The sequence below is a fragment of the Oscarella lobularis genome, chromosome 6 (assembly GCF_947507565.1).
Source record: "Oscarella lobularis chromosome 6, ooOscLobu1.1, whole genome shotgun sequence".
In the NCBI taxonomy this organism is placed as follows: domain Eukaryota; kingdom Metazoa; phylum Porifera; class Homoscleromorpha; order Homosclerophorida; family Oscarellidae; genus Oscarella; species Oscarella lobularis.
In genome coordinates this window covers 1,458,569-1,474,227 of record NC_089180.1, presented here as the reverse complement: position 1 = coordinate 1,474,227, position 15,659 = coordinate 1,458,569, and the positions used below count along the sequence as shown (strand labels likewise).

General features: G+C 46.6%; 3 protein-coding genes and 2 pseudogenes across 3 annotated transcripts; 1 reads left to right on the top strand and 4 right to left on the bottom strand.

Annotated features, from left to right (window-relative positions):
* Positions 1-178: 178 nt before the first annotated feature.
* On the bottom strand, positions 179-3,392 carry LOC136188060 (talin-like; annotated as a pseudogene).
* LOC136188448 (talin-like) lies at positions 1,297-5,867 on the bottom strand. The gene is made up of 13 exons (XM_065976181.1): positions 5,855-5,867; positions 5,639-5,778; positions 5,296-5,436; positions 4,413-4,593; positions 4,135-4,361; positions 3,762-4,079; positions 3,611-3,712; positions 3,248-3,394; positions 3,038-3,192; positions 2,840-2,984; positions 1,924-2,226; positions 1,383-1,487; positions 1,297-1,332 (listed from the first exon to the last, which is right to left on the bottom strand). Exons 1-13 carry the CDS (start codon positions 5,865-5,867, stop codon positions 1,297-1,299), a joined length of 2,013 nt encoding a protein of 670 aa, XP_065832253.1.
* LOC136188059 (uncharacterized) lies at positions 5,786-7,570 on the top strand. The gene is made up of 5 exons (XM_065975786.1): positions 5,786-5,847; positions 5,914-6,138; positions 6,193-6,588; positions 6,643-7,161; positions 7,217-7,570. Exons 2-5 carry the CDS (start codon positions 5,916-5,918, stop codon positions 7,537-7,539), a joined length of 1,461 nt encoding a protein of 486 aa, XP_065831858.1. The 5' UTR covers positions 5,786-5,847; positions 5,914-5,915; the 3' UTR covers positions 7,540-7,570.
* Positions 7,571-9,915: 2,345 nt separating this feature from the next.
* Positions 9,916-13,521, bottom strand: LOC136188061 (talin-like). The gene is made up of 11 exons (XM_065975787.1): positions 13,462-13,521; positions 13,136-13,411; positions 12,985-13,086; positions 12,420-12,644; positions 11,796-12,361; positions 11,622-11,750; positions 11,484-11,561; positions 10,881-11,433; positions 10,694-10,829; positions 10,471-10,642; positions 9,916-10,308 (listed from the first exon to the last, which is right to left on the bottom strand). The coding sequence occupies exons 5-8, from the start codon at positions 12,060-12,062 to the stop codon at positions 11,422-11,424; spliced, it is 486 nt and encodes a 161-aa protein (XP_065831859.1). The 5' UTR covers positions 12,063-12,361; positions 12,420-12,644; positions 12,985-13,086; positions 13,136-13,411; positions 13,462-13,521; the 3' UTR covers positions 9,916-10,308; positions 10,471-10,642; positions 10,694-10,829; positions 10,881-11,421.
* Positions 13,522-13,930: 409 nt separating this feature from the next.
* Positions 13,931-15,321, bottom strand: LOC136188447 (talin-like; annotated as a pseudogene).
* Between the last annotated feature and the right edge of the window lie 338 nt (positions 15,322-15,659).

The following is a 15,659-nucleotide window of genomic DNA, read 5'->3' as shown; positions in this document are numbered from 1 at the left end:
GGTGGTCGTTTAATCCGGGCATTTATAGCCGTTTACCCTATTAAATCCGGGGACATTGCGCCTTGTAACAGAGGACGGCAGATTGCATATACAGTTTGTATTTAGGAACTACTCTACCATTTTTTCTGGCTAGAAGAACTTACCTTCTACCAGGATATTTAGAAAAATTTAAAGCTGGTTAGCTTACAAAAATGAAAGCACAATTGCGTTCATTCCATCTAGTTTCGAACAACAGACAAAAACACAAGAAGAATAAGAAAAAAACTGAGTGTCATCACCCCCCTCCCCCGTCCTAACCTAAGCAAAATCCCATTCAGCAGCAACAGCCAACAGAGCGTAAACAAAGAAAACAACAAAAAAGCCTGAGTACTGATCACTTAATAGCTTACTCCCCTTCTTCCTGTTGGTATTTATTGCGACGGATTCTCTTCAATTGCTTCATCGCCTCTTCCAATTCACGCCGCTTGCGCAAGATTTGCTCCTGAGCCGCATACCGCCAATCTTTCCCTTACTAATAGCAAATCCTTCCTCATCCTCCTCTTGTTCGTCCGATCGCGCCGCCGCTTTCACAAAGTTCTCCGACGCTTTTTTAGTTAACCGCAAACAGGCCGCCTATACACAATAACGATAATCCAGCCCCCCTTAGGGAAAATATCCCTCACGTGTAAGCGTATTGAATTTTCGCTGTCGGCATCAGCTTTGACTCCATGCGACGAGAAGCTGAGCCGTCGACGAGGCAACAGCCTTCGCCGAAGCAATCAGCTTCTCCGTATTGCTTACTCCTTGCACAGCGGAATTGGCCGCTTCGCATAGAGACTGCGTAGCAGATGCAACAAGACGAGCCTAAAGAAAAAAATAGCCCTCGAATTCTAATGAGGGGAAAGATGAATACTAAATGTACGTACCGCTGAGACAAGACCTTCGGCCCATTGGCTGTCATCCGAACAAGGAACGCCAGGACGAAGCTAAAACTCAATTAAATTAATATAAAAGTGCTAGTTTCTTTTCTTACTCTTCCTTGAGCGACTAATTCTCGTTGTGCCGCCGTCGCCGATTTGATGAGCGCGCCTGTCGCTGATGCGATGGCGCGCGCCGCGTCCAGGATCTGCTCATCGAAACGTCTCATCGGCTTCGTGTTTCTTCTCGCGCGGTTTTAGGAGCGCTAGATTCTTCGCCGCTGCTTCGATCGACGCCGCAGCGTTGAGCAATTCTCGGCGATGATGTTGGGATCGGTCGGATCCATCCAATCGTTTCCTTTGAGAACTTTCGCTGATTCACGCACGATGCTACTGTCAGCTACTGTTTCTTATCGTGAGAAGGCTTCAGGAGAATCTGAAACGAAAGATAACTCATCCAATTTTAATTTTAAATACTTTTATTACCGAGTGAACGAGTTCGAGAAGAGAACGGAATGCAGTTGTGCATTCTTTCGCGGCTGTAATCGATCGATTTTCACTTTCAACTGCTTCAGCTTTGGCTGCAGCCGCCTAAAAGACACGATATAAGACTTATGAAATTCTATCCCATATCTAAAAAGGCTTCTGTTCTCGCACGTAACAGTGTTTCGCTGGTTCTCTCGCCTCAAAACTATGGCCTTCGTTTTCGCACATCAAAACTATTGCGATAGTTTTTGCGCATCAAAACTTTATTGGCTTGTTCTCTGGCCTCAAATCATTTTCGCTTGTTCTCTGGCCTCAAAACTTTATTGACTTGTTCTCTGGCCTCAAAACTTTATTGACTTGTTCTCTGGCCTCAAAACTTTATTGGCTTGTTTCTTTAGCCTCAAACTTTTCGCAATTTTTAGTGTATGGGTGGAAAAATAGTGCGCATGAGTCGGCGACAGACGAGTCAGTATGCGTCAAGGGGCTCACTGACCCACGTGGACAGAACCCTGAACTATCTGCCTATCTCTCGCTTTCTCACCTTTGTTGTCAGTAGCATATCAATAATTGCCTTTCGACCCAGATTCGCCGCCGCAGTGACGTCGTCTTGACGACCGGAATTTCCAGCGGAGACCGCTTTCGCCGTCGCTATAGTGACACCCTTACTGACACGTATGACGTCTTCTGGTGCAGCGTCGCGAGTCGGTTCATTTTCCGATGTGAGTTTTTCAAGTTGAGCGGAGATTGCGTCGATCGCCGACTCGAGAGCGCGAACGCCTCGAGCCGCTTCGTCTTCGGCCGTCTTGACAGTTTTGAGAAGCGACGAAACATTCGAAACCATCGTCTAATTGTAAGATAATAAAATGAAATTAAAACAAACTAACTTTTAAAAATGTAGTACCTTGGCGCATGATCTAAGATGTTCCATAGCCGGATCTTGAATCCAAAAGCGTTCTTCGTCGCCGTGATCAGAAACCCAAGTGATGACGCAACATCACGCACAGCATTCAACAAAAGAACCTAAACAAAGGAAAGGTCCTAAACGGCGGCTAAAACTAAGAGACTACAGACGAGAAAGCCTCAGAGATTACTAGCGAAATCTCAAAGGCTGAAGAAGGGCCTAGCTCAAACAAAAGAGACTACAAAAAGACCCAGCAGGGAACCTGAAACTCAGAGACTTCAAACTAACCTAGCCTCAACTCAGAGACTATACATAGAACGACCTAGCTAAAAATGCAAGTTTAAAACGCTGAGACGTTAAACGGTTGGACGATCGAACGTTGGACGCTCAAACGCCTAATCGAGGCCTTCATCGACTCTCTATATAACGATAAAGACTTCGATCTTTATATAGAGAGTCGATGAAGTCTCAATCTCTCTATAGGGGATGAAAACGCAGAAGAACTGTGTGCAACTAAGAACTCAGAGAACTAAACAAGGGTATGTATATATCTGACCTGAGCTTCTTGATCGTCTGACGTGAGCGCGGCGGCGCCGAGTTTCACGTGATCAGTCAACAGTCTAATCGTTCCAGCCGACGCTTCGGCAGCAGAAGCAAGCTGCTCTTGCGACGCCGCAGCACCGCTCACCATTTCTTCGTGTCTTCAACGAGAGACTTGGCCGTACGAAGAATATTCTCGCGATGATCTCCAAACGTGTCTCCCTTCTCTTCCTTATTCAATAATCCCGTCGACGCAAACATGATTACTCTATCCAAATCGGAGATGATTCCCTTGACGCTATCCGCCGCGTTGATGCACGCCTGCGTTTCCTTGGCATCCGCCTGGAGCGCCGCCATCAAAGACGCAACCTGTCAACAAAACAAAATTCAAATTTTAAATATTCATTTATTGGGATGGACTCACGTGATTCGTGACGTGTCTCGCTGTGTCCGAGAGCTCTTTCTTTCCCTGAAAATCGGTGGGATTGCTTTGGACACTTCCGGCACATTGCAACAATTCGCCCAGTGCCCCGCCCAATCGTTGACAAGCCAGCTTCAATCGAGCAGCAATCTAAAAAAATTATTATTTATTTAATTAATTAATTAATTCTTACGTCATCATTTTCGACTGTAGCAAGAGCTCCTCTACAATCGCTCGTCATTGTGCAATAAATTGCCGTCGTATCTTTCAAGACCACGCCCTATTCCGACAGATTCGTTCTCGCTTTGCCAACCTAAAGATATGATGATGTCATCATCACAATGACGTCACATCTGTTGCACTTACCATGTCTTGAGCTTTGACCATAATCGCTTTCGCGGAATTGCTCACACTCTCCTGATACTCGGCAAACGATTTGCTCACTTCACCACCAATTACGTCATCAAGCTTCATAAAAAATAAATAATAAATAATCATTGAAAATATATTGTCTTACGGTTCCAGCTGCCTTTGCAATTGCGTTCATCATTCCCGCCGTGAGTCCCGCTTCGCTTGCCGCCATTTCCAACGTACTCTTCAAATCTTTCACCGCTTCCGTCATGTTTCCGGCTGCGTCATTGATTTCCGCAAACGCTTCGGTCGCCGCCGGATTCCCGCCGCATTCTTTCGCCGCGTACATCAATTGGAGCGCCGATTCGGCGAGCGTCTTCGTCTGCTCACGAAGCGACATCTGTCGATCCGCATTCGACGTTTTTGACGCCGCTCCGACGGCAGAACGAGAAAGCGGAAGAAAATAATTCACACAATTCGAAACCTAGAAAAAATCAAAGAACATTAATAATTATAATTATTGATTATTTATCTGGTACCATGTGACCGAATTTTTCTGGGTTCCCTTTCGCTGCCACGGAAACGGGCTCAATGAGATCGCTGACTTCGCTTATATGACTCGTCATTTGGGTGTGAAATCCTTGGAGAGTCGATTCGCTGCTTGGCGTCAATTTTGAACAGATTGCAGCCAATGACGCTTGATCTACTTCACTGATAGCAAAATTCAATGTTTCAATAGCTTCGTCACATTCTAGGGGACTTATCCCTAGAGAGAGATATTAATTAATCAATTAATTTTGTCTTTTTTCCTTCTTACTGTACGGCTGATACGAGTTTCTTGTTGCGTCTGAAACGGCTTTGCTGTGACTGGCCAGAAGTTGCCACGTGGCTGCGTCTCTTGGATTGACAGCCAAGCTTTTGGCTGAGCTGATTAGACTTGAACTGGCCGTCAACATGTTCATGCCAGCCGTCACAATAGGCGCTTGCGCAGAACGAGCCTTCACATAGAAGAAAAAATTAGACAATAGAATTTTGAGGCCCTAGGTTTGGACTATATTATTCCTCATCGTGGTTTATATATCACGTGATATATCATTACGCGTACAGCAGTTTTATGACAAGACATAATCACTGGAATAATCAATGCCTCTCTCCGCCCTTAGGAGAGAGATAGAGAGGAGAGAAAGGGAGAGGAAACGCCCCCCACGCACAGCTTATGTTTAGAGACACAAACAACCCAAATGTTTTATATCTAATAGATAAGTCAGGTGACTTTTCGTTAGTTCAATAATTTTATCTCCTTGCATTTCACGTGTTTCAGTTATCTGACGTTTCTTTCACTTATCCGGACTCTTAGAATCATTACAAAGATGTCGATATCCAACAGCGTTATTCAATCAAGTTTAGCCATTGCAGTATTACGGGTTTTCCAAGAACGATGACGTTCCAAAAGTCACTCACAGTCTGATTAATCAGTGTGTCTGTTTAAAAAAAGTAGAGCAAAACCTCTCAATAACCATGACATTTGTCCGCCATAGAAATCTATCCGCGCCACGGTTGGTGTCCCTTATAAGAAGGTGTCCGCTAAGAGAGGTTCCACAGTACAGTACATTTTTAATTAATTATTTAATTAATTAATTCTTAATTATTAGGCGTTTCCTTTCCCCATTTCTCCGTTTCCTCAGCTTAGAGTATATTACCTGCGGACTTATTTGCGCTGGAACGGAAGCGAATTCCGGCGCCGAAGCAAACTCAACTAAATCATCAATCGCTTCGAGAAGCGGCTTCGTCGAAAGAGAGCAATCGGCACGATTCTGATCATTCAAATTCGCAGCCAACGCCTAGAAAAAAGAAAACCCCGGCTGTGGAAAAAGACCCAGTAGAAGACGCCTTCTCCTAATACTTTGATCGGCGGCCGTACCTTGATATTCTTTACGCAAACTTTCGTTTGGCCACGGGATTCTTTGTCTTACTGGAAAAGCGACTTTGCAAGCGTTGCATAAAGCCGATATGCTTCGCGATGACCGTCGCCGAACTGAGAACCTGCGATTGGACGCTCGATGGATCGAGAAGTTGTTCGCACGCTTGACGAATCGCCTGTTGAGCGCGCGCGAATTGCGACGAATCGACGAGACTCGGAACCGCTGCTGTGCTCGACGGATCCGAGATTGCGACGAGATACGCTGATAGAGGGGTTGCACGGTGACGTCACAGCGCACGTGATCATCGACCGTGGTGGGCAAGCCTACAAGGTGGGACAGCTGTTCCGCATTGGGTTATTTAGGGTTTTTTCACCGATTTACCGTCGTTGTACGTAGATATGGTTCAAACGTGCTGCGTAATCGGATGCGCGAATCGATCGGAAAGCGGCAGTGGAATTCGCTTTTTCCGTATCCCTTCTTCCACGAATTCTGTGCGTCGTTCCTGCCAGACAACAGACGATTTACGCGTTCGACGACGCGAAAAATGGATAGCGGCAATCAGGAGGAAAGACTGGGCTCCCTCTGCCGATTCAAGAGTTTGCTCGGCTCACTTCATTAGCGGTACGAGAATGGTTTTTTACCTAAAATTTAATTAATCGCCGCGTCTTGCTACAGGCTCACCTTCACCGCTACAGGATGCAACAAACCCTGATTGGGTTCCCAGCGTGCGGATGGGGTACTCATTTTCAGCTGTGTCGACGAAGACGTCAATTGGCAGATACGAACGTCACGAAAGAAGGAGGGGGCTATTGTCTGCTGCTGAGAGTGAGGAATCCGTTGCTTGCACAATCGATATGACTGTGGACGAAAGCCTTATCGACGAAGCGAATGATGATACTTGCATGGCCTCTTCTTGTCAAACAGACATGTCTTTCACTGCCATCAAGGGGCTGGAAAGCGAGTTGCAGCGAATGACCGACGAACGAGACGGTTTGAGGGAGGCAATTGGTCAAATTTCTATCTCGTTCGACTTCTTGAAGAATAACAATTCTAAATTGAAGTTCTACACAGGTATTCAAATTTCATTACTGTTACATTACTCACTCAGTGTGTACTCACTCGTAGGTATTCATGAATGGCCTGTTTTTTACTCGTTGTTCCAGCTGGTTGAAGATGCCCTTCCTGAAGGGAACAAACTAACAAAGAAGGACATTTTCGTCATGTTCTTCTTAAAGATCCGTCTGAATCTAACGGACGAAGACATAGGCGATCGGTATGGCGTACATAAAAGTACGGTATCTCGGCATTTTCACCAAGTTCTGGATGTGATGCACATCAAATGTGCTCACCTGATTTGCTGGCCCGACAGAGAGACGCTTCGTCTGACAATGCCCACGTCCTTCCGCAAATTCTTCAAGTCCTGCTGTGTAATAGTCGATTGCACCGAGATATTCATAGAACGACCGTCCGACCTGCTTGCGAGAGCCCAAGTCTGGAGCAATTACAAACATCATTCGACAATCAAATTTCTGATTGGCATATCACCTCAAGGAACCATTTCGTTTCTTTCCCATGCAGCTGGTGGTCGTATGTCTGACAAAGACATACTGGAAAGTTCGGGCCTAACGCATCTACTGCTACCGGGTAGGTCAATACCTCTGCGTGACTGTGTTATGGTTATGACTGTCTTATGTCACAGGCGACGTAATTCTAGCAGATCGTGGATTTACCTGTCATGCCTACGCTCGACTTACCATGAGCGAAATTAAGATGCCAACATTTACCAGAGGCAGGAAACAGCTCGAGAAGATTGATGTCGACTGGAGTCGAGAGTTATCGCTGGTAAGGATCCATGTTGAGCGACTCATAGGCGTCCTGAAACAGAAGTACACGATCCTACAGAGCGTCATGCCAATCTCCTTCATCTCCAACAGCAGTAGCGGTAACTCAACTCTAGATAAATTGATTAGGGTATGTTGTGCTTGTGTTAACCTGTGTCCGTCCGTTGTCAGTGGAGAATAGACGTCATATTCACCCCCACTACTACCATTAATTGAACTACTCATTTAGCATTGTCTACTTTTCTGCAAGAGGGACAGTACCATTTGCCCTTTGGCACCGACTGCATTCTTAGGCAGTCGCAGTGAAACCATTTAATTCTGCATTTTTTGCTTTCGCAGAAGATCATCAGGCCCTTGCTTGGCTCGCCGCAGTAGCACCAGGAAGCAGAATCACTCGTATCAGTAGCGTCGATTACTTGCACGTCGTCACGACTGACGACCGGAACAGGTACGATATTGTCGGTGCTCACCACTGGCCTCCGCGTGTACCATTTCCCGACAATCTCCGGCAAAAGCCCGTAGGTAAAAAGTGACTGACGTTCTCCAATTTCTCTCGCATGAATTCAGGATCCGGATGAATACGCTCGACGGCCATTTCTTGTGGGGTCCACACCACAAAGTCGCAGTATGACACGCGACAGACATGAATTTGCATTTGTACCTGGTAATAGTACGCGTGATCTCCCGTCGGAAGTCCCCTCTGCCCAATGCCCACCTGGTAATAGTAGGCGTGATCTCTCTGAAGCATCCACTTCCCGTCAGTTTCCGTCAGGCAAAGATTGGCAGTGCTGCGCAGGGGGCTGTCTCGCACAGTGAACGGGCACTTCAATTCGACCGTGCCTTGACCGCAGCACTCGCAACAAACCAATGCATCCGGAGATGCACCAATGAATGAGCATTCCGGATCAAGGAAGAGGCCAGCAAGATGAATGGTGAGACCTTCGTGCTTGTGTGTAGCCGCAGCAAAGTAGGCTTGTCGTGCCGTTTCTTCATTCTCTTGACCCCACCTTTGCAAAAGTAATCAGAAATTCCCTTTTATGTGTTACTGACCTTTACCTAGTAGCCTCTGTTGAGAAAGCGCGTGGATAGCACAGTCTCTTTATTAGACTAACAGACGGCATATCGCGCTTGGTGTGTGCCGCATCCTTGAAATTTGACGCCGTTATTCTTCCAGCTCTGTGAGCAGACCACAGTTTGCTGGACGCCTGATTTCGTGTCTCCGCCTCGATCTTTAACGCCTGGTCGGCGGAAACCTCAAAAAAATTGTTACAGCTGATAGCTTAGGTAGTGTTCGCGTTGCCCTTACTGTAATACTGCTTTTCATTTGTTCACATTTTGTTAGCAGGCTGCAGTAAGAAAGTTCCAATGCTTCAGGATCGTACAGATCCGTAATGGGCTTGGGAAATGACGGATTGCTGGCCTTAGGGACGAAGTCCTTGGCGTACCCAGGAGTGACCAGCAGAATAGCTGGCTTTTGCTTGGCCCCGCTTATCCCGTCGTAAAACGCTTTCAGCTGGTCTTCACTGGGAGGACTAATAACTTTCCCCTCAACCTAGATAGGCGTGCAGTAGCTCTCAGAGGAAGAATTTCCTTCCCAGCAACCTGTGTACTGGCAGGTTCGCCACTCTTCTTCCGCTTTGGGTTGCTGAAGCAGATGTCGCGAACAAATGCAGGCTTGACCTAAAATTCAAGTGTAAGGACAGTCACGTACAACAATCGAACTCACGTTGCGGCGTGGCGGCAACCAAACGCATGACTGGGACGTGCAGGAGTCGTCGCCGCAATTTCGTCGCGCATCAGCAGCATTGACAGCGCAGGAGAGGATTGCCGCTATATGAGAGCATGCTTCTCCCAGTCTATTGTCAGTGAAGTAAGCACGTCATCAATAAGTAAGCACGTCATCAATATGCAAGAAATACCCTGCCATGCAGGTGCAATGCGTAGAAAGAACTTCTCCGTCACGCGCAAAAATTGCCCACGGAAGAAGGTGATCTGCATCTGATCTTTGTGAATGCCTCACCTTGATGCATGTTAACAGATTTGTATGATAGAGTGTACCTGCAACTCACCTTTCCCATGATAACGAATTTCTTTTCTCCAGAAGAATCAAGAAACTTGTGCAATTGCAGATTGTGCACCCAGCCAGCAGATACGAAACTGTCTCCACTAAGCATTCCTTTCCAGGCCTAATGAAGTACTGCAGTCATGGCCGTAAGTCAATGCATTACCCGAACCTTTATTTCCTGTCTTGTGTAAGGACTCGGTGTTGATATCATGTAGATTATCATATCGCTCGATTTCACGTCAGGAATCTCATCAGGAGACGCCGTCCATTCATCAATCTCGTACGGATCAACGAGCAAGCCAGCAGCAGTGACTTTCGCCCTATATCTCGCCTGTGACTCGCGAGAAAGACCGGAGACACGTTTCGAAAGTCGTTCCATTACACGCGCGCTAAGTGTGCCCAGAAAACGCAGCATATACGTTTAATGCGAAATTCAGTGACAGAATGGAATAGCTACACGCGATAGGCACACCCTTCTCCCTCTAAAGTCAACAAAGTAAGCACCGAGTCAGCATAAATTAGAGCCTCATCGTCAACGAGTCACGCCCCCCAAATTAGCTCGCCGCTCCGATACTTGCGGATGTTGAGCGAAATTGGCAGTACTAAAAGCCCTATAAAGACCGTTTCTAAGTGATGAGTACCCGGTCCCCGACGGATAGGGTGGATTTTCATCGATACACCCAGCTGCCCGCAGGCGCGCCCACCAGTTTGCCCACCACGGTCAACGTCACGTGGATCATGACGTCACATGCAACCCCTCTATTGGGCGGCGCTTTCAGTCAGCGCGCACACCGCCGTCGCCGCTTTGCCTACGGCCGTGCTGAAGTCCTCGTGGCGCTCCGCTTTCGCGGGTTTCGTAACATCGCCCATCGCTTCGCCCAAGATCTAAAAACCACGTCTCCTGGCTCCATTTAGAAGGGCTCATTCACACTAGCAAATTAGCAATGCAACGTATCCTATGATTGGCTGCTTTGCCTTTGTGACATCAGTCACCCCCGACCATATTTGGAAGTTGCTAGTGTGAATCGGGATAGAATCTGCACTGACCTTCGAATTTTCCATGACCGAGTCGACGCACGCAAAGTACGTGCTATCGTTGACCGGTTGCAACATTGCGCCCGTTGCCTGCATCTTTCTAAGCGCATTGTCGCATTCGCGTTGTCCCGGCGCCGCGGCCGTGCACACCGTCACGAGCGCATTGATAGCATCTGTTACACCTCTGACAAACAAATTTACAAAGACCCCAGCCCCTTTCGTTTGGCCCCTTTACCTCGCCGCCGCCGCAGCCAAATTGTTTTTCACGCGTTGGGATCAGCTGAGAGCGCTTTGGCGCCAAGTAGCAATTTACTCGACGACATAGAGACGGATCTCAAGTAGCCAACGATTTCATTCCGCGCAGCCTTTTCCTAGAAACCCCCATCTTTTCCCCTCACTCTATCAGTCTCTCTCCTCCTTACCTTCGATAGTCCCGCTAGCATGAGCCCCGAGTTGAGCATGGCCTTGTATTTTCCGGCGAATTTCAGCGACGCTTGCGCCAATTGCATGTGCGTCCCGCGCCACCAATTCGCTCGCGCTGACGTTCAACGCCGCCGCGCTGACGCTCAACGACGTTTGAACGTCTTGAAACGACATATCGCCCGCCGGCGGATATTGCCCCGTCGTCAGGGCAACGCTAGCGGCGGCGATTTCTTTGATCGCCGCATCGACGTCTCGTTGTCCGGGAAGACAATTGATGACTTGATTCAATGCCTGGGAAACGGCTTTGGCCGCTTGAGCGAAACGAGATTGATTTTCCGGGTTCCGTGGGCGAAGCAATCGCTTTCTTTGCTTCGTCAATGAGATGACGCGAATGACGCATGACTTGAATTGCCGTGGCAACGATCTCCTCTTGGGCACTGCGATCATCGGTTGTCGCGGCACGAAAAGAACCGCTAAGAACTTCGAGAGCATTGGCCGTGTCACGTGCCGCGATTCCAGTATACAGTAGTTCTCACTTCCCTAAACTCTTCCCTAATACGAAGATTATTAAAGTGGAAGTTATGACGTGTACCAGTACTAACCTGAGCTGCAGCTGTCAGTGCCATTGAGGCACCAACTGTTTTCGATGTAGCACCCAATTCCAGGGCACATGACTCCGCCTAAAAAATAGACAAGTAACTCTCTCTATATATGGCCCTAGATATCATTTATTGTCTCACCGTTTCTACTGGCAAAGGAAACAATTTCCCGGAAGCGGCCGTCTTCTGCACGGAAACGAGATCGGCCTCCAACTGTCTCACAACATCAATAGCACTTTCAACTTCCAAAGAACCGCATGCTTCAGCCACCTAAAGAACAAATAAATAATCAATAATCAATAATATCGCCCTTACTTTGGCAGCAGCCGTTCTCAAGTCAGCCAAACACGTGGCCGTCTGCTTAGCAAAATTAGCCAATTTGCAGTAGCTTGATCTCCGACATTCGCAACAGCAGCTTTCGAAGCGGAAATCATCTTGCCACACGGCTGTACTAGCATTGATAAGACCCAGCTGAGAACTTGGGCTCTCTGGATTGGCCATACTCGCGCGTACAGACTGAACAATGAGATCAGCCACAGTCTTGCAATTTCCGGTCCGGCGCCTTGCGCGGCGGCAATGCATTGCGTCGCCGCAGCCTCGCCGCAACCTCTAATTTCTTAATTAGTTTCTTCTTCAATGCGTTATTGGCTGCCTCGTTGACGGCCATGCGGAGATCTTCCGTCGCCGTTTAGAGTGCCGCTTGCGCTTCTCCGCTCGACGAATCACGCGCCGAGACTTCGGCTGCGTCCACCTGACTCGACAATATGCGCTGTGGCATCTGCCAGACCCCTGGCCGGGGCCAACAGACGCTTCTTCGCATCTTCATCTGAGAAGCCCTACGACGCTTCGTCTTTGATACCGGAAACCATTTGAGAAGTTGCCTACAAAGAGACCACAAAAAATCAATACTATAAATGATTGGTTACCTATTGGTTTTACCATGGCAACTGTTTTTGCAGATTTGACTGTTTCCTGTGCGTTTCCGAGACTGTTGATGAGTCGTTCTGTTGCAGCGAGAATCATCTCAATTTGATCCTCGTATTTTCCGCCTTTGAGTCTGCCCTCAATGTCACGAATGTAGTAGCGGAGAAGATCTTGAAGTGCATCCGTCACTTTCCTCGCCAACATTCCAAGTTCTTTCAGAGCATCATCACTGAAGGCATTCTGAAAAAACAAGAATTGTTTAATTTTTTTGAATAGTGAAGGAAAAAAGGAGCTAAAGGAATAGTGCAGGGAAAAAAATGTAGCCAAAGGAATAGTCTAGGGAAAAAAAGGAGCCAAAAGAATAGTGTAAAAAAAGGAGCCAAAGGAATAGTGTAGGGAAAAAAAAAAAGAGCCAAAGGAATAGTGTAGGAAAAAAAAGGAGCCAAAGGAATAGTGTAGGGAAAAAAGAGCGAAAGGAGTAGTGCAAAGACTCAGCCAGCCCAAGTTCTGCACTATTGCTTGCAAGGACTATTGGTTCTATTCCCTCCCCTATCCTTGCCAACACCCTGGTATATATTACTTGTGCCGAGCTGACTGTTCCTTCAACGGCTCCGGCGACTTGCTTTGCCGAACTGATGAGTTGTTCTTGACACAGAGGATTCGTCCAAGTAGGAGCAACAATCTCATGAAAATCAATAGAAAATCAACCCTTCCTAACGCGCGTTAGTTACCTTGGTGCATGCAGGTGCATGCCACTAATTGAGACGTTGCTGTTGCCATTCCTTTCGTCGCTGTGATGACGTTGGCTTGGAGAGAGCTATCCGGGCTATTCCAAGCCACCGTCTTTGCATTCTGTACGAGCCTGGATGTCGCCACGGCAAAAACATTGGATTTAGCAAGGAGAGCGTCTTGAACTTCTTGCGTCACATCCGGTCACCCATGAGAAGGAGAAGCCGAGTTCCGGATAATCCCAGCCCAGCAGAGGCATCCAACAAAGTCTTGCGATTCTAAAACCACGTGTCTATTATTACTATTTAATTATTAATTATTTCGTAACTGAGATTCTGACGGTTCAGCTGACGTGAGAAGATTTCTCACGGCCCCAGCGAGACCCCGCGCCGCCGAGAGAAGCTTCTCTCCATCACGACTACTTCCCTGAAGAGCAGCAATCATTCTCACGCCCTTGGAAAGTTTTGTCAGATTAGAAGAAAGCGTCGTAACAGCAGCGCCAACAGCCGTATAATCAATATCAGGAGGATCAGCTATAGAAAAAAACTAATCAATAAAAATTAAACAAAAAAACTTATCAATAAAATTTATTACCTCCGGTGAGTCCGACCATCTGCGCAGCCGCCGCTGTCATGGCAGCGAGTTGTAACCCCACATTCTGCCTTGATACATCCAATGTATTCTGCTTCCATTTCATGGACTGAGGATCGCCCTCCAAGGGTTCATTGGGAACGAAAAGAGCACCGCTCTCTCCAGCCGCTCGGAGAACCCCCGGACGAGCCACTTGACCCTCTCTGCCCACGCTTGCGTCGCTCTAAAAAAATCAATAAATAATTATAGAATAATATTTAATTACCTCGCACGTTTCTAAAAGAACAATACATAATCAATAAATAAATTTTTGATCTAACCCCTTACCTTTTTCAAAATGATATCAATGTATCCTGCAATGAGACGGGATATCTGTTCTCCTTCCGTCGTTTGAACGGAGTAATAAGAATAATCTCCGAAATCGAGAGTGAAGCTGTTTGGTGACGCGGCCCCCAACAATGAACCGTCGTCAAGGGCCAAGTCTTCATCACTTCCTTCGTTCTCTCGTCGACGCGCATGATACTCTCGCGCGTCATTCCCAAAAGACGAGGAACACAGTTTATTCTTTCCCTTCATCTTTTCCTATATAGAGACGAAAATAAATAATATATTAACTATTGTTTTTTTCGTACTTTGACGAGAAAGAATGTGACGCCGTATGTTTTGAGTGAACGGACTTGAATGTAGCGAAAATTGGCCTTATATTACGAGAGAGTCCCGTAAACTTGGCATGTTTGGAGAAGACACGCCTCTCCACTCCCTTAGCCTTCACATACTTCTTAGGCAAATAGCTACCAAGTCTAAGAAAGAAAATAAATATTCAACAAAAATTAAAAAATTAGCATTACTCTTCTGTGATGTATCCGGGTTTGTGTTTTCCTACGTCATGGTTTCTCAGGACGATCTGACATTGGAGTGCTGCCACGTTGATTGCTCCTTCATAAGTGTAAGGATGAGTTCTGTCTACGATTGCGTCTCTTGCTTGAGCGTAGAGTTGATTCAATTGAACGGGATCATTGCGGTCCATATTCTGATCCGAAAAGAAGAACTTTTTCCTACGCAAAGGAAATCAGAAAATCAATACGAATTAATTAATTTGAAAGATGCCTCAAAAGGAGGTACTTAAGTCTCCGCGATTCCTTGAGATCTCAACGTTTGTCATGTGACAACCAATTGACTATAGACTCAATAAGACAATAATAAATAATGTACTTATAATCCATACCATCATCTTCGGTGTGACGTTTCTTCTTCAATGCTTCCATTTTCTTCTCATCTCTCACTTGCGGGGGAGCCGCCTAACGAATTACCTCCATTAACTGCAAACCGAAAACAGACGCACAGACGGGACATCACCTTTTTGGGCGTGGTCACTTGAAAAATTCCTCCAAATTCGAAATTCCTAAGTACAAAAAATGATACAAACACGCGAAAAATTCAATTTGAATTCACCAATTCGCTCGCAAACAGTTCTCACGAGCTGATCAACAGTAAAACTGTCATCGACCTAAACAGAAAATAAAATAAAAATTCAATAACTAATATTTTCGGTCTTTGGTACCTGAAGATGATTCCCCTCCTGATAATCCCCCTCCATGTCCCTCCCCAAAAAAATTGTCCCACGTTCCTCGATATTTCTCTTCCTGAGAATTGATCCACGTCCTTCCAGTAAAGTGTCAAAAGTGCTGTCCCCGTAATTCCAACCGCTTCAGTCCACAACAATAAAAAATTAAGCTACGAAGATTTCAACGTTTCAATTAACAGCATTCGACAGACAACTCTCCTATAGCACTGTAAACAAGAACACAATTTTTTGACAGTACTGTAGCTAAGCTATGACCTATCACGTGCTCGACCTCGTTGGCCGCCGATTTGGTTACGCGAATTCCGACAACGAGCGGGACTCTACTGCGAATCGACAAAGCGAGCTCCAAG

Excerpts from the sequence above, each read along its gene's own strand:
- LOC136188448 (XM_065976181.1), bottom strand. Across the intron at positions 4,362-4,412 it reads AAACTCGTATCAGCCGTACA|GGATAAGTCCCCTAGAATGT; the intron begins GTAAGAAGGAAA and ends ATCTCTCTCTAG. Across the intron at positions 1,488-1,923 it reads ATATGCTACTGACAACAAAG|GCGGCTGCAGCCAAAGCTGA; the intron begins GTGAGAAAGCGA and ends CGTGTCTTTTAG.
- LOC136188061 (XM_065975787.1), bottom strand. The coding sequence starts at position 12,062 with ATGCATTGCCGCCGCGCAAGGCGCCGGACCGGAAATTGCAAGACTGTG. Across the intron at positions 11,751-11,795 it reads TGAGAACGGCTGCTGCCAAA|GTGGCTGAAGCATGCGGTTC; the intron begins GTAAGGGCGATA and ends TTTGTTCTTTAG. Across the intron at positions 11,562-11,621 it reads TTCCTTTGCCAGTAGAAACG|GCGGAGTCATGTGCCCTGGA; the intron begins GTGAGACAATAA and ends TCTATTTTTTAG.
- LOC136188059 (XM_065975786.1), top strand. The coding sequence starts at position 5,916 with ATGGTTCAAACGTGCTGCGTAATCGGATGCGCGAATCGATCGGAAAGC. Across the intron at positions 6,139-6,192 it reads CTCGGCTCACTTCATTAGCG|GCTCACCTTCACCGCTACAG; the intron begins GTACGAGAATGG and ends GTCTTGCTACAG. Across the intron at positions 6,589-6,642 it reads TAAATTGAAGTTCTACACAG|GTATTCATGAATGGCCTGTT; the intron begins GTATTCAAATTT and ends ACTCACTCGTAG.